The 21,657-nt window shown below is 35.4% G+C and overlaps 1 protein-coding gene across 3 annotated transcripts in view; it reads right to left on the bottom strand.

Moving 5' to 3' along the window:
• SGCZ (sarcoglycan zeta) overlaps positions 1 to 21,657 on the bottom strand; it is a gene marked incomplete at its 3' end in the record, with an annotated part of 649,851 nt that overhangs the window by 197,750 nt on the left and 430,444 nt on the right. For all 3 annotated transcript variants that reach the window (XM_080660708.1, XM_080660710.1, XM_080660709.1), the window contains exon 2: positions 7,775 to 7,969. In XM_080660708.1, the coding sequence (XP_080516834.1) occupies positions 7,775 to 7,969 (195 nt within the window). The remainder of the gene's footprint in view (positions 1 to 7,774; positions 7,970 to 21,657) is intronic.

The raw sequence follows: 21,657 nt of genomic DNA, 5'->3' as shown, positions 1-21,657 counted from the left end.
CTTCCTTCCTTCCTTCCTTCCTTCCTTCCTTCCTTCCTTCCTTCCTTCCTTCCTTCCTTCCTTCCATCAACAAACATTCAAGCCTCTACTATAATCAGTCTAAATAAAACCATTTTAGGCAATAGCAATTCAAATCCACTCTCATGGATTATTAAAATAAAGGTGCTTTGATTTATACACTTGATCAAGAACAGAACATTTATTTACATTAAAAAGGGAATGAAACCCATGTAACCATGAAGCAAAAAGATGTACAAACACCTGCAAAACAGTACCATCTTTATTATAATGTATGTGACTAGATACAAAATATTTTAAATGATCTATATATAATCCAGATGTTGCAAACTTCTATCCATTTGCTACTTATTGTAAATTAGTTTATTGAAAATAATATTCTATGTTTTGCCAATTTTTAATTGATTTTTAAGTTCATTAATGTTTATTATTTGTCATCAAAATAATCTTTTTCTATGATATTTTTAGAGACTTGGCATAATATTGCATACATTGTTTTAAATATGAATTTTCACTTGCTGTTTTACCTTAAACACTTATCCAAAATCATTATTATTTAAAAAATTAAGTTTAATGATTGAAACTACAGACACATTTATTATTATAGTTTTAATTTTTCTTGTTTGGATCTTTGTGCTGAAATTTTTCTCTACATTTCTAATTATTTTTAGGGTACATACCAAAGGATTTTTATGGAAATTTAATGCCTATGCATGGTACTATCATGGTGGATATATCTAAGCTCTTCCTTGTAACTCCTAACCTGCTTAAATTTGGCTTGTGTACTCAGAGTGCAAGACATGCTGTGGTAACTCTAGCCAACAGTCAAATGACTGTCAAGTCTGGGAATAAATCAGACAGCTACAGGATGACTGGACAGCTGACTGCAGATCCATGAGGCAGTCCTGCCAACATTAGATGAGGGAAATGCACAGTCAATCCACAGATACCTAAATTAATAGAATATTTATTGTTTTCAATTACTGGGATTTGTGTCTGTATAACATTCTTGTGGCAATTGATCACTGGTATGTTGTACCTGTTTAAAATGCCTGCTTATATCTAAAAGTTAAGCATTGCTATAATTTCTTACAAGATTAAAACAATACTCAGATAAGAGACTACATTGCATTTGTACAAATTACAGGAAAAGTTAGAGAAAGTATTGTTATTCTGTAGTTTTGTTACAATTAATATGCTATAAGTGTGATAATGAATCAAAAGGAAAATACAGCAACAGCATAAGTTAATATTAAAAGAGATTAAACTAATAACCTCACCATCATTTCAAAATTAAGTAGAAAATATTCAATGGCATGCCCCTATTGAAAATATGAGATAAATTTGAAGGCTAGCAACAATAAGAATTAACATATTATTATTGAAATTAATAAATTCATATAAACTCCTGTCCAATAAGATTATTCTTAGTAAAGTAATATCTTTGCTTAGAAACAACACATATGACATTTCAACTGTTTTTTAAAAAGCAAATGGTTATCTTATTTTTACAAAATAGCAAAACATTAACTCCTCTTAAGATAATTATAATTATTTGGTTTTAAAACTTAAACTACTGCCAAAGCGCTTACTAAAATAGACAAATTATGTAAGACATACCAAATGCTATTATTTTTATGTAAGACATACCAAATGCTATTATTTGTGAGAATTAGCACTCAGGCACATACTACCTTAAGTTCAATGTGACCTAACATGATATTGTATGTTCTACCTGTGAGTCACCCACATGAGCATGCACTTGCATCTTTCTGGGCTTCCATCTTTACTATGTAAAATGAGGCCACTGAATTAGTCAATAAATGAACAAACAAAACTCATAGTTACAGAGAACATTTTGATAGTTGCCAGATGGGAGAATGGATGCAAAGGTGGAGTGATTAAGCAGTACAAACTGGTAGTTATAGACTAGTCATGAGAATGTAAAGTACAGCACAGAGAATAGTCAATGGTATTGTAATAACTATGCATGGTGTCATATGATACTAGATTAATTAGGGTGGTCTCTTCATAAGGTTTATAAATGTCTAATCACTGTCTCGTACACCTGAAACTAAAATAATATTTTATGGCAACTAATTGAAAAATTAAAAAAAATATTGACAAACATATGAACTAACAAGTCTGTACTTTTTAGAACTTATTATTCAATGGCTAATTTCCTTAATCCTGTGTTATTTTCCCACCAAATATTTGGTATTACAGTGTACTTCATTTTGCAAAGGCTGTATATAGCTTGAGATTTACCTTATGCCACCATTTTTGTAGTTTATTTCAATAACACAAACTCCCACTTGGTACTGGTTTGAACTTGGATAAAAATGACTAAATTTTTCTTTACAAACTCAAGGAAAGAAAATGTACTGCTGGGCTAAGACTAAGCATGAAAGATTTCATCTGAGAGGAACAATTTGTCAGAAAATTATGAGGAGGTACAAACAGAGAGTTATAATGGAAGTGGTCTTGCAACATTAACTATATCATTCGCTCTCATAAATTCTGTAATACATCCACACACAGCACACTGAGGGGCGGTGCAGGCCTGATGGCCTCCAGCAGCAGGCTCCGCTGCTGGCATCCTCCTGCCGGATGCTCGGAGCCTCAGAAGGTCGCGTCCCACCTTGGCGTGGGCTAGACATCGTGAGTCATGTACTGAGGGGTACGCCGGGAAAATGAAAGGGACAGCCCAGGCAAGTGGACAAAAGCTATGATCCTAAATCACCCTCAGATTAGTCTGTTATCATGGCCAATTCGTTACTCCTCAGCAAAATATAGTTTAACCAGGGCACTAAATGGATGGGAATCAAAGGAAAAATAGCCTTTATGAAAATCACTGTCAGCTTTATAAAGGTGCCACTAATAAATCGCATTGCTCCATCCAGAAATTAAAATCTAATGTCCACTCTGCCAAACTCAAAGGTATAGTCATGCCTGGGACTTACTGAGGAGTTTTCACTGTTCTAATTACTCACTGACTATGGGAGATCGGGTAGATTCCTCTATTACATTAATAACAGCTAAGAGGATTGAGATATCTTTTGCCCAACAAATTCAAAATATAATTAAAAATCAGTGATGTCATAGGTAGATATTTAATGGTGGCGTTTAAATGCACTGAGCTATACAGGGAAGCAAGCCATTTAGGAAAAATATTAAACTAATTTTATTTTACTAATATTAATGTAATAAAATGTGGTGGGAAAAGCATAAGGTTTATAATTGTACAGCCCTTGCATCTAACTTTGCTCACCAGTGTGACCTGGGGAAGTTTATTTAATTTTCCTAAGCTCTGCCTTCAGTTGTTGAAGGGGATATAACATTCGCTTGGAAGTGTTGTTGTGAAAGTCAAGGTCTGGTCTTTAAAGCACATAATCTTGCTAAATAAAAATGGGATCCCAGACATCGTAAACTGCAATCTCATAACTGAAGAGGTATAGCCTAAAGGTTATAATTTAGGATGCTGTAAACATAATTCAGATTACAATATCTCAATCCAGTAATAATTTAAAACTCTGGACATTAAAGGATATTGAAAAATTTAGGCTCAAGAATGGAAATCCCACTATATCATACCTTTTTTTAAATACTACTATTTTTGAATGGTTTAAGAAGACATTAGCACTTTCTGGCGAATGAGCTTTCTCATTCAGACAGGCCAGGAGGCTCACGTTCAGGTAGTGCAAGTTCTGAAAATAAATAGCTTAGGTCATCAAAATAACAATGATTTTGATAGCTGAACTGTTCCTCTTAGAAGTTTTAGGTGAACTGTGTTATACTTCAGCATTAAATTAGAATTTCAAAAGAAATCTTAATGATCCTTTTATCATGCCTAGGGAATAATACATTTCCTGTGATAAAATACATCATATAAAATAACTTTAATTATTAACAGCTAATAATAGATGGAAATCATATATGTCAATACACATAACTGACACCAATTAAGGGCTTACGTTGTGGCTCAATTTTACCCATTTTTACAAATGTTCAGGTACTTAATACTTCTCATATCTCTGTGGATCAGTACCTTTAACCATTTTACAGATGAAGAAAGTGGGTGGAGTTAGAGAGCTTAAGTAACTCACAGAAGGTCATGTCGCTACTGGTCATCACTGAGCCAGGATGCCCTCTGGCTACCTAGCTCCAACACTCATTCTTTTAACCTTTAGGCATGTCATTGGGATGAACATGATGACAAATACTCTCATGTATTTATAATTTATTGCTTAATACACCTCCTTTTGTGTCTAGGATGGTTTATGCTCAATAGAAAATTCAAGTTAATTCACATGATGTCTGGAATAATTGTGAAGTTGAAACAGTAGAAAATGAGTAAGAGTAATAGTAACAAACTCTTACATAGCTGTTTGGACATGCCAGACACATCTAAAGAATTTTTACTATTTTAATTTTTATTTCTACAACAATCTAATGAAATAAATAACATTGCACCCATTCTACAGAGTGGCAAACAACCACAGTTTAAAAAACTTGCCCTAGGTAACATAGCAAGTAAACTACAAAAGCTGGATGTGGACCCCAATGGTCAGGTGCCAGAATCCATACTTTTAAAAAATATATATTTGTACTGATTTCAGAAAGAAAGGAAAAGGGAGAGAAAGATAGAAACATCAATGATGAGAGAGAATCATGGATCGGCTGCCACTTGCATGCCCCCACCAGGTATTGAGCCTGCAACCTGGGTATGTGCCCTGACCAGTAATCAAATGGTATGGTATTTATATCCATGTCTTTCACTCTATAGTATAAACTCATTTCCTTTTTCTTCATTCTGTGCAGTTGAATATCTCAATAGCAGAGTGATTTTATTTCCCACAAAATGAGAAACAGAATAAAATCACATCAACCCTACAGATCATGTATAATACTGGCCATACTGATAGACTTCATGAGGTATTGTAAAATAGGTTGGCAGCTACCTTTGCTGTGCTGAAAACACAATATTTTGATAACAATAACATGCCTAGTTTTTTCAAATAAAAGATGTTCACAGCCACATATTTTTTTTATCTTTGGTTGGCAAAAAAGTTAAAATAAAAAAGATACACATTTTGTGCAGATCAATAATAATCTCCAGACAACTTACACATCATTTCCTACTTCTTACTATATTGTGGCAAGTGGTTTTGGTATTCACTCTACAGATAGATACAATCATAATGTACAAGGGAAAACATAAAATTGATTTTTTTTACTGCTCTAATATAAGAAGATTACAAATTATTTCACACTTTTCAAGTACATACAACTTAATCTGATGTGTATTATTCAGGACCACTAAATTCAGCAACTACTTAAGTAATTTGGAATTTCTCTGAATTATGAGTTACTGCAGTGAGACAAGGAATATGTTACCTTACAAAGATAAACTTGATGAAGTAGTTACAAATTCATCTTTCCTTTTATTTTAGCTGCCTACAAATAGCTTATATGGCTGAAGGAAGGATAGTCTTCTATTTTGGGTATAGAACAGTAAAATTTTAATTTCAAAATACGTAAGATATGCCCCAAATTAAAAATTATATATACAAATATCGAGCCTCCTATGGAAGTAGACTCCTTTTCATCATCCCCAGGAATATGATGGCATTTACTATTCTGCCAGCTGAGGTTCAAATTAGATAGCTCCATATGCGACAGACACCCTGAGGCCTGCGTGGATCCTGAGGACAAAGGTGATTGTTTCAATTATTTTCCTTGAATGGCTTATCTAGCCTTGGCCTCAGCATGGGGCAAGACATTGGGAGCCTGGTGCATGCAGCCATGTAATTATGCATTTAAGTCTATTTTCCTAATTAATTTAAATATGCTTGAGAAGCTTACATGGCTTGACTCTGAAAAATCCTGTGGCCTGGTCCCTGAGTGGGATCAAAGCCCCTGAGGTGAGAGTTGATCACATCTTTCATGAGGTTTTGAAAGATGCTTCTTGGTAGAGGAAATTAAAGGCTCAGAATTTCAAAACCTAGAGAAAAAGCTACTCTTATCTCTTATTAATTTTTTTTAGGGGGGGTTAAGATAATGAGGTTGAGAAAGCTGCTTTCAGCCATTGCAAGTTTGACTGATGGTTACCACAGCATAGAAGAATCTGCAGATATATACACATTGCCCCTACTAATGTGATAAATGATTCATTAATGAAACCCAGACACTAGTAAGAGAAGATAGGCCCAGAGCTCAGAGGAACAGAAAGTCTAGGGGTAGAATCAGTAACATTTGTGCCAAAATATCTCCAAACGTGTGTAGGGGAAGAGGAGAGGACAGGACTGACGGAGCCAAGTCTTGAGATGAAGGAATGGCTCAGATGTATTACTGGAGTCTCAGAAAGCAAGGACTGGCCTAGTGACCCTCCCATCCACCTCTAGGCACCCACAGGCTCAGGCCTGGATCAGTGACCCTGAACATGTATCCATGTCTAGGATACTGGCAATTTCTCAAATCCTAGAACATACTGATTCCTGACCATCCTGTTTTCTCTTCCATTTCATTTTTGATGAACACTCTTCCAAATTTGCACTGATTTGAATGAAATGGAGCTCTTGCTCAGCTTATTTTCCTCTATGAGCATATGCTGTTTTATCGTGCTCTGCACAGGTGTGGTTGTTTTCTCTCTGGAAGGGTAGGCCACCTGCCCTCGCAGGCTCCTTCTGCGTCCAACCGTAGTGCCCTATACTATGGACCCATGTTGGCTCTTTTTGCCCTTTGAGATACTGTTTCAACTTATAGTTAGATGTTAGTGAAGTAAGAAAGAAATTGTTCTTGCTAAATCAATATAAAGCAGAGGTTTTTTTGTTTTTTTCCCATTTTTTAAAAAAATGACATCCAATATAGGAAGATCGGTGAAGTTAAATACCAGCTTTCCTCTTGCCCTGAGGATGCAGACTTCTAAAGAACAATAGCAGTCTGGTCAGCAAGTGAAAGGTCCCTGCCTGGCTATGAAGGTATCTGTGGTCTCTAAGTAAAAGCCAAAAGGTTGAAGGGCAGAGTAGAGAAATTTAAGAATTTAGCCAGAAAATATAAATTGAACTAAGCTATACTCTGCTGATGCAGCGAATTTTTCAAGATAAGTCATGCTAATAGGTCTATTGTACATATTCTAAATTCATCAATGAATTATAAAATTATTTTATTTTAGGTTATTAATCTTCATAAAAATTGATTTAATTTCTAGTTTGTCTTTTATTTATCATTCCTATACTAAAACAATGAGGTTACCATCTGATGACAATTATAGACATTGGTTCATGCAGCCCAGGCAAAATTCCAAGGTTTAGGTTTGAACATGCAGTATATATATAGAGAAGCAAATACTCTATATGAAGAATTTCAAAGGTACTTGTGATTTCTGATGTTAGTATTATTGTGAAATACCATCTAATATTATCATGAAATATCAGACTCATTTCGTAGATGCCCAGGTAGAGCAAGCAATAGTTCCTGTGTATTGGTTAAAAGTTTTCTAAATTTCTAATGAATCTATGTGCTGTACTGTCTGGTTATGTAAATTTCCCACACTTAAAAGGCAGGTAGTAATGTCAGATGTATTTCATGAATACACATATTGAATGTAGTCTTAAGACTACATATGACAGCCTTTGGAATTTCAAGATACATACATGTAAAGATGAAAATGAATAACTTTCAATTAAAAAATAACAGTTGGATGGTCTTTGAACCAAAAACAATAGATGTAAAATAAAATCATGGTGGTACTTACCACAGTGAAATTCATAACTTTCAATATCCAAATTGTCATGGCTAAGTTAACTATCATGGTAACCAACAGCAGAAGGACAAAGAAGTATAAGCACCTCTTTCGCCATCCATAAATGCCCACAGGGTACAGTTGTGCATTCTCAGCCTTTGGCAGGTTATTCTGCTGTGTTGCTAGTATGTATTGTTCTCGTGTCATCTGGAGAGCAAAAAGGAAAAGAAAAGCATTCAAAATTAAAGCCATTGTTTTGTTTTCTTAATCAAAAGACACAAAATACCTAAGAATAATGGGTAGTGATCACTCACATCATTATTGATATGTAATCCAAATAAGTTAATTCATTTAATTAAACGTGGTTCAGATGTTAAAAATCCCCTCAGCTCATTATCATCAATGCAGCCCGTTAGAGCTATTTAATTATTCTTATGTCTCTAAGATATATATTATTTTCAGTCAGGTTTGTCTAACCCTAACAGTAGCCTTTTCCCTCAGGAGCAGGGGTCCTCAAACTACGGCCCACGGGCCACATGCGGCCCACCAAGGACATTTATCTGGCCCGCCCTGTGCCGCTGCCTGTCCTGCTTAGCAGCCAACTCATCCCGGGCCCGCAATGCGCATAGGAATTTGTTCACAGTTTTGTTTTTAAACTATAGTCCGGCCCTCCAACGGTCTGAGGGACAGTGAGCTGGCCCCCTGTTTAAAAAGTTTCAGGACCCCTGCTCAGGAGTCTGTGAAGATTCTCAATTCTACTTCCAGTTGTCCAAAACTCAACAACTCTATGAACATTCAAGATACCCTTGGAATAAAAAAAAATATATTCTTTAGGGTAGTCAAAGACCACGGTATGATAAGGTATTGGTATGCCTTTATCTAAAAGTGCAGGATACAAGTAGCTCAGTGTATGTGATTTAATAAAACAACAGAGCTTTTGCAAGTACTTATGGAAAGAAAATATACTTTTATTTGGAATTATATAGAAGAATAAATTTTGTTTTCTTTCTCTAGGTTTTTCTCAGACATCTTCTCTTGTGCATGTCAACTAAGTAATATGCCCACAAAAATAATAATAAATAAATTTTATCAAAATAAAACAACAATAAAGTATTAAAATGACCTGTCCAGTAATATAAAATATGTACAATAAAATTATTAAGTTATGATTTTTATTCACCCAATCCTACTCTAGATAAAATTTTGAACTGTATATTGAAAAATGCAAAGAACACAAGTTCTTATTTGGCTTTTCCAATTTTTTTAAATTTTAGAACTATAACTTCAAATTGTATTAATGTAATATTAAATATTGTTTTCAACATTTTATAATTAAATTATATAATAAAAATAGTTATATACATTAAATCATAATTTAAAACCAATTAGAGGTGCTAATAATAATTTTAGGTGATCAAGAACAAATTCTTTCATAATATAAAGAATGGACTTTTTTTATTATCATTCCTACTATTCAAGTTAACATTTAATGTTTCCTTAAAACTAACCAAACAGGTTTAGTTCTTAATTAGATCAAATTTGCGGGGAGATGTGTAACCTATGAACTGCTATGTAACATAAGAGGTATAGTAGGTAACAACATGTCACTGGGATTTTCTTTGCCTGAAGATTTTTATTGAAAGTTGTACAGTTCTGGCAGTAGCTGTGATTACAGAACAGAGATAGATTATATGAAGAGGAGAAGAGTAAGTCTAGGGACCATCACAATGAAAGGGAAGAACAACGAACATAGGCACAGGAGAGTAGAAACCTGCATGCACCTGACTAGCAGGGAGACCTTCCCTTCTGGAGTTGGTCTCCGAAAAATGACACATCAAATTGGGGTTACGTCAATCACGCATTGCCTCTAATCCCATAGCAAAGTACACTTCCTTCCTATAATCCTCTATTTCTCCAAATTCTATTTAGACATAAAGTGGAGATTAGTGTGAATTTGAAGAGAAATAAAAAGGTGTTAGGTCTCTGAAATAAAACAAACACAAATTACAAAGAAAAGGATATTTCAGCAATAGGTTTTTATTTTCAATTTTTATTGAAAACCAAGAGATCTGGAAAACATAGCAAATGTCTCTGACAATTATAAGAGCCAATTGGACAAGAAAAGGCCAAGAGAAAAGAAAACATGAAATGTTTTATTATTTAATGAACAATATTTTATTACTTCATCTTAAAGATAAATTTAGCATTATTACTTTATATACCTTCTTCAGCACAAAATACTTCAGAGCATGTACATTGCAAAAAGTTTTCTTTAAAAAGTTCCTTATTTCTTAAATCTCACAGGTGGTTTTTCAAGATCACAAAGGCATGTAGTCGCTGTTACAGTGCAGTGATATTGCCAGCAAAGAATAACAACATACAGCTCTAACAGATGAAGGAAACGATCCTAAATTTGAAACTCTTACAACCTTTGCCTAAGATGTAAAATGTGGATCCATTTTCAAGTATTGAACATATTCTAAAATATCTTGGTGCCTTGGCATTATGAGATTTCTATAAGTAATATAGAGCATTGTTTCACCAAGTGCTATTGTCATTCTAAAGAAATCTAACAAAAAAATCTATAATTGCAGAGATACTAATTTTCTCAGAACAGCTAAGTAGGTCTCCTGAAAGAGAGAGAGATGGTCACAATTCCCTGAGAGAAAACACCTTGTACTGAGATAGCTCTCTGGCTCAGTCCTCTCTATCTCCATCTGCAATATGAATTCAATATCCTTAAAAACCTTTCTTTGAAATTCCTTTGGTGTTCAAGGTTGTGTACACTCCTCCTGGGTACTTAAAGTAATTACTACCTTCTGCATCTTACTTTTGCAATTCTATTTCATACCATATTTCATACTGACAGAGCATTCATTATAGTCAAATGACTTCTAAAATACAGTTTTTCTTACTTAATAGGAAGGGAGTCTTCACCTCCTTGGATCAAGATGAGTATTATTCACAATAAGGTAAATGGATTTACTTATAACCCATTGTAATTTAGATAAAGTCTGATTTAAATTTGGACTTTGCAGTTTCTTTATGAAGAAACATATTTTCAAAATCTTGGTAATGTGAATAAAATTTCCAACATGTTACGTGGTTATACGAGAGATGCCTGGGCAAATATAATTAGACCTTGTAAATTCATCTTTCTCTAAAGATGTGGGAAATCTGGTTTTCAGGAAGGGCTATTTTGTTCAGTAAATTTAATAGTATAGAAAATAAAGACTAGAAGAGAATGAAATGTTCTGGAATGAGAAATTCTGGTGAAGTCTACTGAGCTGGAGGGAATGTCAGAGATATTAACTAGAGTAGCAGAGAACATTGGCTATTTCCCCCTTGCCTCACAGGAGGAGGCAATAGTATAAAATACTAAGGCCAAAGGAACGTACTAATTATTCCAATGTAACAAGTGTCATTATTTATTTTATATAAATATTCAGAGTAGGGCATAGTAATTGAGAGTCTAGGCAGAAGTGGGTCTTCCCTTAACAAAATATGTATTTAGTGACAACTATGTGCAGGTAGAGTTCAATATTGTTCCACTCATGCATTTCACATATTTGGAGAAAACGCAATAAAGAAATAGAAAATATATCAAATTGTAACATACTCTGAAGATGATAACAAATACAATAATATACAAAGAACAAAATAAAAATAATAGATAAATTATACAAATAATACACTATTAAATTGTGATAGATTCTATGAAGATAATAGATAAGATAATATAATGGGAAGACTACTTTAATTGTGGTAAAAAGGGAACACCTCTTAGAAGAAGGGGTACCTGAGATGAGACTGAAATGATGAAAGTCTTCTAAGATGGAAGGTAAAACAGATCTTTAAGTATTGAAAGCCTAATTAGAGTGGTCTAATTAAAATTTTAAAATAAAGGAGTGAAGAATGTGGACCATTTTTTGAGGGGGAAAGAAGAGCAAAAATGGGATTTCACATGAGAGTATGGAGTCAGGTGTTTGAGTATTAAATCAGGGGCCAGTGCAAGTCTATATAAAGGAGGTAGAGAATGGAAAGGAAATAAGGACACTTAGTATAGAGCCAATTTTAGATGACAAAGCTGGGACCAAGGGTTGAGTTATGCATTCTCATAGGTGTGGTGGTGGAGGAACTAGAGACAATGATGAATTACCCAAGCATCTGGGTCCCACCAGCGGCAGTGATAGGGACAGGCTATAATTACCATAATCCAAGGAGACTAGTTCTCCATCTCATACACTAGAATTCTGACCTGGAGAATTCCCATGGGCATATGCAAAACTAACTGTGTTGTGGTTCAAGTTTGCAGGTGCCTGAAGAGGGGACAGGTGGTGCTGAGACATCTTTCTAGATAGACAGGAAAGGCTAAACATGATTCAACCTCTGCTACTATTTGTGAGAATAGAGGAAGAAAATAAGAGGTGAAGGGTGATAATAATGCATAAGATAACTGTTTCAGATTGCTGTTGGTTAAGGGTAAAAATAAGAGCGGTTAAAGGAAAGCCCTGTTTTCTGTTTTGTTAGGGAGATATGTTGTCTGAAAGGATGACAAATTGACCCTGCCACAGGTTTGTATCTTCATGACCCAAAAAGAGAAGGGATTAAAACAACCTTAAAACAGCAGTGAGCTGAGAAGTCTGGGGGTGAGTTTTTCTACAGTCTGAGTTTTACCAAGAAGAGACTCCAATTTTGCACAAAAAACTTGTGGACATTAGAAAGTTAGTACAAGTGCCTGGCCTGAGTGGCTCAGTGATTGTTTACCCCTGATCCAGGAGGTCAGAGTTCTATTCCAGGTGAATGTAAATGCCCAGGTTGCAGGCTTGATCCCCCAGAGTGGGGCATGCAGGAAGCAGCCAATCAATGATTCCCTCTCATCATTGACGTTTCTTTCTCTCTCTCCCTTCCCTTCCCCTCTGAAATCAATAAAAATATATTTAAAAAAATAAAGTTAGTACAAGCCCAGGTATTGAGGACCTATTATCTATAAGTCCAGATTTTACCACTAAATTGCCAATCTGATGATAAAGCTGTAAAGAGAACCCAATTTTATATTGGAAGTGATATAATCAATACAATTGTTTTTTAAATATCACATTAACCATTTTATAATACTACGCACAGAAACACTGAGTATAATGCAGAGATGTAAGCACAAAGACTGGAAGGAAATAGCAAAGTATTTATCTCACTCACTAATTTGATTTCTACATATTAAACTATAAATCGAGTATCTAATTTCTGCTTAGACTTGTTCCTTGTGTCCCCTGTTATAGGGAATAAAAGTATAAAAGAGAAGCATGTGTCTCCTAGAAAATAAGCTCAACAATTTGCAAAACTGATTTTAATTTCTGGTTAGGGAGCTAGCACTTGGCACATTTAAGTAGCGCTAGGCAACATCCTTGTGACCATAAAAACTGAACCTCAGCTCCAAAACCTCTTTCCCTACTGAGAGTAGCCATACTCTCGAAGAAGTGGTAAATGTCACGTTGGTGTCACTGTTCATTAAGTGCTGATCATGTAGATTTCTCACTGCAATGGTCAGTTATTTGTTCAGACGGGCATGGAGCACGATGAACTAAACGCAGTCTCAGATCTATGTGCCGAGCTGCAATCCCAGCCTGGCCATTCTGTTCTGTGCTCCTAGGGCAACTCACTTAGCTGTTCTTGCCCCAGTTTTCTCTGCTCCCAAATGAATATTGCATTGACTTATACAGGAGCAATCCGGTAGTAGAAAAGTAGGATGCTCAAGTGTCCTTTCCATTTTAAAAGGTAAAAATACTTTTAAATTTATCATTCACTCCTTAGCCAATAGTTTCCTACTTAAGTGCTGTGTAAGTATTTCCATTGGAATTGTTTTAAATGAATGAACTATAACTTTAAAAACAAAATGCTTAGTGTCCAAATTATACGGTATGAACTTTACACAGCAGAAAGGAATTTTTTCTGTTCCCAGAAAATGAGTCTCTAAACAGCTCCTCAAGTTGAGAGAGACTGAAACTAAGACAGTAAAGTCCACTTACCATGGTGATATAAATTCCCCCCTACCTATGATACTTAATTCTCAAAAGCGCATTCCATCTTGACAGTAAAGTTTGCTATGTTTTTTTTTTTAAAGTCTATTGGGAATGGATCTTTTTTCCTGTTGGTTTATGAAAAATGCTGTAGTTGGGTTTTACAGCCCAGAAAAGAGGCAGCCTAGCCACTGAATTTCAAGAATGATGGAAGATGTTATCTGAGTCAAACGGGCTGCCTGTTGAGATAGGGAGGAGAGAGGATTCCAGCCAAGAGTGACAGCAGAAAGAAACCTGAATAGGCATTAAAAGGGAGACATATTCCCAGATGAATAAACGTTTTATAAAAATGCGGACATTTAAAGAGAGCTTTTTCAGTGACGTGGCAGTCATTCTTAGCTTGTTCTACATACTTCATGCACTCTATAATTGGGTGCTTTTATATAGGAAATAACTCCTCAGGACTTACTGAATAAAACTCAATCACTGTTTTTGGCCTTTATTAAGACACAGACTTAGATGTAGGTTCCTAACATTGAAGTATCTCAATTCTCAGATCCTCTCTTGTATTATTAATAGAAAAACTTAGCCATTAAAGCAATTTTGAAGGAGGCTGGCAAGTCTTTGTCCACTCAGGTGTGTCAGCACTGAGAGCTAAGACAGCAGAGACAGCCGTGAGCACCCTAACACACTAAGATTGCAAGCAGGAGAAGCACATTGGCAAGCACGGCCACACACACACAGCAGGGGGAAGGAAAAATCTTTAAGGAAAAACAAATTTGCCAGAAACACAGCTGGAAAGCTTATCTGGGCAAGTGGAAAGGCCACACTATTTAAAGTAATAAAGAGTAACAGCCAAACGTGTTCAAAGAACAATGGTAACAAAGAGAATCAGAGAAAGACAAAAGTTTATTGGCTTTTAACAGTTAGTAGAAAAACTCAGAACAAAGAGAAAAGAGTATGGCTTCTAGCCATGAGGATTCCTTGGAAAGTGTCACCGTTTATGAAACATTTTGCAAACTAACTTCAAAATAGTCTCTTGACAGTAATTTCCCCCTACTTTGACAACCTTAGTTACATTTTGCCAGATTACTTTAAATTATTTACAGTGTAGTCAAATTTGCTTTGGTGCACAATTTTCTAGTGAGTTCTATTTCTGGTTATTTGGTGCACAATTTTCTAGTGAGTTCAATTTTGATTATTTTATTTTTGAGAAAAGAGAAGATTCATAAAGAATATGTTTTAATTTAGAATTTTCTGCTTTAAATTAATTAAATGAAAGATGACCTTGTAAAGAACAACATAATCTAGCCAAAATAAGCTTTTACTCTTAGCATTACTAACTGTTGACTACCTGGGTGAAGACAGAGCATTTAGACCAAAAATTAGACTTCAACTCTCTTGAATTATTTAGGTTTTAAATGAATAAAAAAAGATAAGGCCCAATTTTTTAAATGTTTTTATTAATGTTTTTAGAGAGAGAGAAAGGGAGACGAATAGAGAGAAACATTGGTGAGAAAGAAACATCAATGGGCTGCCTCCTGCACGCTCCCTACTGGGAATTGAGCCCACAATCTGGGCATGTGCCCTGACCAGGAATTGAACCAGTGACCTCTTGCTTCGTGGGTCAGTGCTCAACCACTGACCCATACCGGCCGGGCAAGGCCCAGTTTTGATATAACAAGTTAAAAGCAGAGAGGAAATGCAGACCAGTGCAGCAACCAGTGGCATGAAGGAAGGATGTAAAAAGAAGAATGAACAGTCATCATGAAGGGCCCTGTCCCTTCCACTCTCTCCCTGCTGGATCTCAGTATGGGCTGGCCATGAGGACAAGAGCCGCAGGTGAGATGAATGCCACACCTGTCATTACTCACACTGGCCTTGGCTGAGCTCATCTAGATCGTGAGTATAAGCTGCCTTTCCACCAGAGATGGAAAACATGCCACAAATCAGCCTCTTTTCAATACAAGTGTTAAGAAACTAAACATTAAACATTGACTGATTGGTTTTGTTAGCTGAGGAGTTTTGGAGAATGTATATGTTATCCTCTTCCTTCCATTATTTTCTGTTGTATATGGTTGTTTCTTGTCTTAGCTTATGAAAGTAGCAGAATATGCCAGCCCAAAATATACCACTTTGGCATGTAGATTAGTTTGATCTGTAGGCACTTGAAAAACAGCAAATGCAGGGAAAGGCTTTCTCTGAGCTCCCTTATCTGCTTAAAGCCAATCCTCCCAGAGGAACTCGGTTGTCACAGATCCCGCCCCAGGAGTGTCATCAACCAGGGAGGCCTGACTCCTGTCAGGAGAAGAGACTAGAATCTGACTCCACACCCAGACACACCTGTCACAAAGGATCATACCGCCCATCTGTTCTGCTAAGGGCCCATTCATCTCCCCTAAGAATCTTTACTCTCCCACAAGAAGCCTACATCGCCCCTTCCCTTTCCCTTTCAAACTGGTATTTAGCCTGAAAGTTAAGCCACCTCTGGGAGGTACTAATTTTTCTTTGGGTATTTCCCACACATACATTAGATGTTACATATTAATAAATATTTCTTTGGTTTTCTCTGGTAACCTGTCTTTATTACAGGGCCCTCAGCCAAGAACTCAAAAGAGTAGACAAATTATTTTTTCTCCCCTGCACTCTCAACACCCATCCACAGGGCAGAGAACCAGCTGGCTGCACAGAGCTTGCTGTCGTGCCTCCATCTTACCATCCCCACTCCTCCTCTGTGTGGTGAGCAAAGTGCTCTCTCCAAAGCTTGCGTAAGTATTGTTTCCAGATTCTCCCAATGTATATACATTGTTTTCTGATTGCATTTTACAAAATTATTACTATTATTTTTTAAATGCATTCTCTCCAGAGTTCTGGAAAGCTATATTCCAGGTCACAATACTTAATTTAAGCTTTTAGAGGGTGATCTGAAAAGGCCTTGGTCATCTTTGTAAATTGCATTTAATTGGTTTAAAAGTACATTGTTCACAATCAAGAAAAAGCACAGATAGGGAGTTCACCTAAATGAATATAAAACAAATGTCTAAAAACATGTCAATTGTTGGTTCTAAGAATAACTGACAATATGAGTAGCCAATATTAGGCTCTCTCTCTCTCTCTCTCTCTCTCTCTTTCTCTCTCTCTCTCTCTCTCTCTCTCTCTCTATATATATATATATATATATATATATATATATATATATATATATATGTATTCTTTATTTACTTACATATTGCACATAGTACTTTCAAAAAAATAGGTTGGAATAAATAGGAAAAGAAACAAAAATTAAAACCATCTAATTGTTTAAAACACTTGAAACTCTGCTTTGAATAAGCAAAAATTCACATATTAAAATTAATTTGAAACATTATACCGATTGAACGATAAACTACACAGTGCTTATTCACTAGATTGTTTCCATGATACAGTATTAATCTGCAGAATTTTGCATTTTAACAACACTTTAGTGCTTCCTACTAGATAGATATGTTTATGACCAGCCATGTTTGGTTATATTCCTAAACTAAAAGGCTAAGTGTTGCTATTTAATCTGAAAATGAAAAATGAAGTAATTCATTTTTATTCATAGCTGCTCAAATTATTTTCTATGACACAATGAGAAGGAATTATTTTCAGTTAAAAAGAAATAGCATATTTAACACTGATTGATCCTCATTCAAGGGGAAAAGCGTGAATTGTTAGTAATGATAATAATAACAGCAAAATGATTGCATAGAAATTTCATGTGCCAGACACAATGCCCCAGTAAGTATTAACTCATTTAATCTTAATCACGACCCAGAGAGGGAAGCTGTTATTATTTTCCTTTTTTTATAAGATAAAGAGAATAAGCCTGGAGAGTTTAGAAATTTCTCCAAGAGCTACTAGGCACAAGAGTTAGTGAGGGCAAGAAACGTAAGAGACACCATCCAATCCCTGAACTCACTTTCTCAGCCAGATCCTACGTTGTCTATGGGCTAATCACAGATCCAGTCCTTCTCATAGGTTGTCATGTTTATTCATCTACACCACTCTATAAAAGTGAGTCTTCAAAGTCCCATTTTAGTAATTAAAAATCCAAAACTCCAAAAGTCAACATACTTACAAATGAGCAGATAATTAATTTTTAGATTCAGGTCTGTAGATTAATGTGGGAGTTATTGCTGATGTTTTCATTTCCTTAACTATGTCTAACTACTTTCCAAACAAATATTTACTAAATATCTAGTACACAGGACTTCAATATATTTAAATATATACAACACTGCCTCCAAAATCATAAACAAACAGGTAAATGAATATAATCTGTGCTTTTCTTAATTTGAGATTTGTATTACTGGTGGTAGGACAATTGTTTTAAGTAACAAGGGTAGTCATGGCATTAAACATCTTTGACTCATATAAAGAGAAATTTATCTATCTATATAAAAGGCTAAGTGACCAACCATCCATCCATCCAACAGTCCAACCAACCTGCAGATACATATGACACACACTGGCAATTTAAAAATAAATGTTGACCTGCACATGTGCAATACATATAAAGCTCTCGCTGGCACCGATCCCACGTGTGTTTTAATTTTATAATATTACTAGAGGCTCAATGCACAAAATTCGTGCAAGGGTAGGCCCTCTCAGCCACAGCTGCCTCAGCTGCTTCCTAGCAGCCCTGGCCACCTTGGCTGCAGCCCCACCCCCCACCCACTGATCTTTCTGGAAGGTTGTTCCACTGTCCGGTCTAATTAGCTTATTAGCTCTTTATTATATAGGATATTGTATATACTATTTTGACATATAACTTTTTGCAGTAAGGTAATTACCACATGTCTCTTTCTTCTAATTAATTTCCTTTCAATGTGCACAAATCTATGCACTGGGCCACTAGTTCTTTTATATTTGTTTCCAAGCATTTTTAGCATGTCACATAGAAAGTCATTTTTATGCTAGTAAGCGCAATCCTAATTTCTAGACACCCTTCCACACTCCCCAAAAAATCTATTAGAAAAGTTCTCAGCTAAATATCATCTCCCTAATTGGATGTAATAACTTGGTTTTGTTTTCATTATTTTATCTTTCCTGTTATCTTGTGGCAGGTCAAAGTGCCACATCCTCCCTGTTATCTTTTGGCAGATAGAACTGGTTCCAATCCACTATGTCCATCTAACATGTCCTTTAAATATAGGTTTATTTAGGTAGAGGTAGTAAGGTGATTTAAAGAATAATATTCAAGAAATAGCATACTTGCTATATAAATATGGGGGGAAATTGTGTAGCTTGTAGGAAGTGGTTAACGTTTGAAAGATACCATAGATACAAAAAGTAATCATTTTCTAACTAGGCTATCTGAAAATTAAATGGGCTAAACCCATGATAGTGAGGTCGCCTGAGTTTATAGGAACTGAGTAGAAACTGGATCTTTGAATGGAAATCAACACAGAGGACTCAAGCATAAACAGTAGGGAGGACTAGGGAGTTGGTTAGTTCTTAAAGGCCCAGGAAGCTATGGGTCTTTTGATAAATTCCATGTGAGTAAGAGATGTTCTAGAAACTTGATGGAGAAAATATTCACTCTTTGGATATGATATCAGGTGGCTTACCAGAAGTATTTGAAGCAGGCTTCATATAACCTTTAACATTTGAATAAATATAGACTATGCCTGGATGGTGGCATTTTGAGCAAAGAAAAAGCAAGAGAACAGGAATGCAAAACTTGTGCAGCATATTTGAAGAAACTTGAGCTGCACAAGAAAGAAAATATGTCAGTAACTTCTTGATAAGCAACATATAAAACACATGAAAAATTAAAAATAAGAGAGGATGGTTTACAGTTATATTTATAAAAAATAATTTTGTTTTCTCAGAATAAGGTTGCACCCATATCTGTCCACTGAAGTATTTTTCTAATATTGAATTATAGTAAACTAATTTTCTACTTCAAAATGGAAATGAATTCATATTGATGAATGAAGGATAGGGGAAAATGTTTGAAAGAGTAAAAACAGTGTTTATCTTACCTGATATCAAAATTTATTATAAACCTATATTCAACCAGTGTGCTACTGATTCAGGGGTAGTAAAATAAACCACTAGAATATAATAGAAATTTTATAAATGGTCCCACAGATATGGTTAATTTGAACTTACTGAGATTACCAAGTGCTGGGAAAAATATGGTGAAATAGAAATTCTCAAAAACACTAGTAGGAGAATGAATTGGTATCTCACTTTGGAGAGCATTTTAAAAACATCTGTTAAGTTGAAGATGTATCACCCTATATCCTAGAATTCCCCTGTATACATATTACAGGAACCCTGGTATTACAAAACTTGTTCAAATAACGTTTTGCAATATTAAAATATTGAAAAAATCTCACAAATGTCCTTTGATAGGAGAATGTATATATAAAACTAGCATTGTTAAAGAATAGAATAACACAGATAATTAAAACAAATTGAATTAGGTCTTCATGTATTAACATCCATAGATCACAAAAATATGTTAAATATAAAAGCAAACAATACTCCAAATATATATGAAATACACACACACACACACACACACACACATTGAGTGGCCAGATTATTATGATCTCTGAACACATAATAATTTGGCCACTCAGTGTATATCCTATATAATAAAAGGCTAATATGCAAATTGTCCCCTCGACCAGGAGTTCGACCAGCAGGCAGGCCGGCCAACTGCCCATGTCCCCTCCCCCTGGCCAGGCTGGCCGGATCCTCCCACCCATGCACGAATTCATGCCCCGGGCCTCTAATATACACATATATACATATACATATATACATATACATATACATATACATATACATATACATATACATATACATATACATATATACACATACACATACACACACACACACACATATATATATACATATATATATATATGCTAAGTGGCTAGATTATTATGCGTTCAGAGATCATAATAATCTGTCCACTCAGTGTATATGTATTTACACCCACACAAAATTTATGCTCATATGCATAATTAGTTAACAATATAAAAGCATGTTGAAAGAAGCATGTAAACCTATACCAGGATAGTTATTAGATTCTGTCTATTCTGTGAGTGAACACAGATATGAGATGGGTGCTCTATTTCCTTTTTCTATAAAATAAACTGATGAACAAAATAGATCCAAAGACACAGAAGCATGGAACAGACAGTGGAGCCTCAGAGGGAAGGTGTGAGTGGAAAGATATCAACCAAAGAACTGGTATACATATATGCATAACCCAAGAACACAGACAATAGTGTGGTAAAGGCATGGGGCAGGGGACGGCAGTGAACTAAAAGTGGTCAAATGGGAAGACAGGAGACATATGTAATACTATCAATGATAAAGATTTTTAATCAAAATAAAATAAAATGAGATAGATGAAAATCTGCCTAGGGCTTGTTTTGAGCCATTTATGACTGTATATTGTAACTGTACAGACAAATACAAAGTGTGTATGTGTGGGGGGGAAGTATGAGAGGAAAATAATTAGAGGTCAAATTTGTGTATCATTGCTCCATGAAGAAAATGTGTCCTGAGCTGAGTCTTCTTAAAGGAAAAAGACCCTGAAATTTGTAATCAAGGCTAGAAGAAGGAGAACCCAGGTACTGCATAACAAGGGAAACTGTGTCGTCTCATGAGGGACCACGTAACAGGAAGGAGAGTTAAAGATAAGGTTGTTGAGGTACGTTGTAGGAATAGAACGTTTATTATTTGTCTACACGTAGGAAAATTGGCAAAACTGAACGAGAATTAAATTCTTCCAGGAACTTATTTTACCTCCCTGAGATGGACTCCAGCAGACCATCTCCTGGAAAGAGTGACCTGAAGACAATAGCTTAAAGGCCTAGGCAC

This window comes from Plecotus auritus, assembly GCF_963455305.1.
Source record: "Plecotus auritus genome assembly, chromosome: 3".
In the NCBI taxonomy this organism is placed as follows: domain Eukaryota; kingdom Metazoa; phylum Chordata; class Mammalia; order Chiroptera; family Vespertilionidae; genus Plecotus; species Plecotus auritus.
This window is presented reverse-complemented; position numbering and strand designations above follow the sequence as displayed.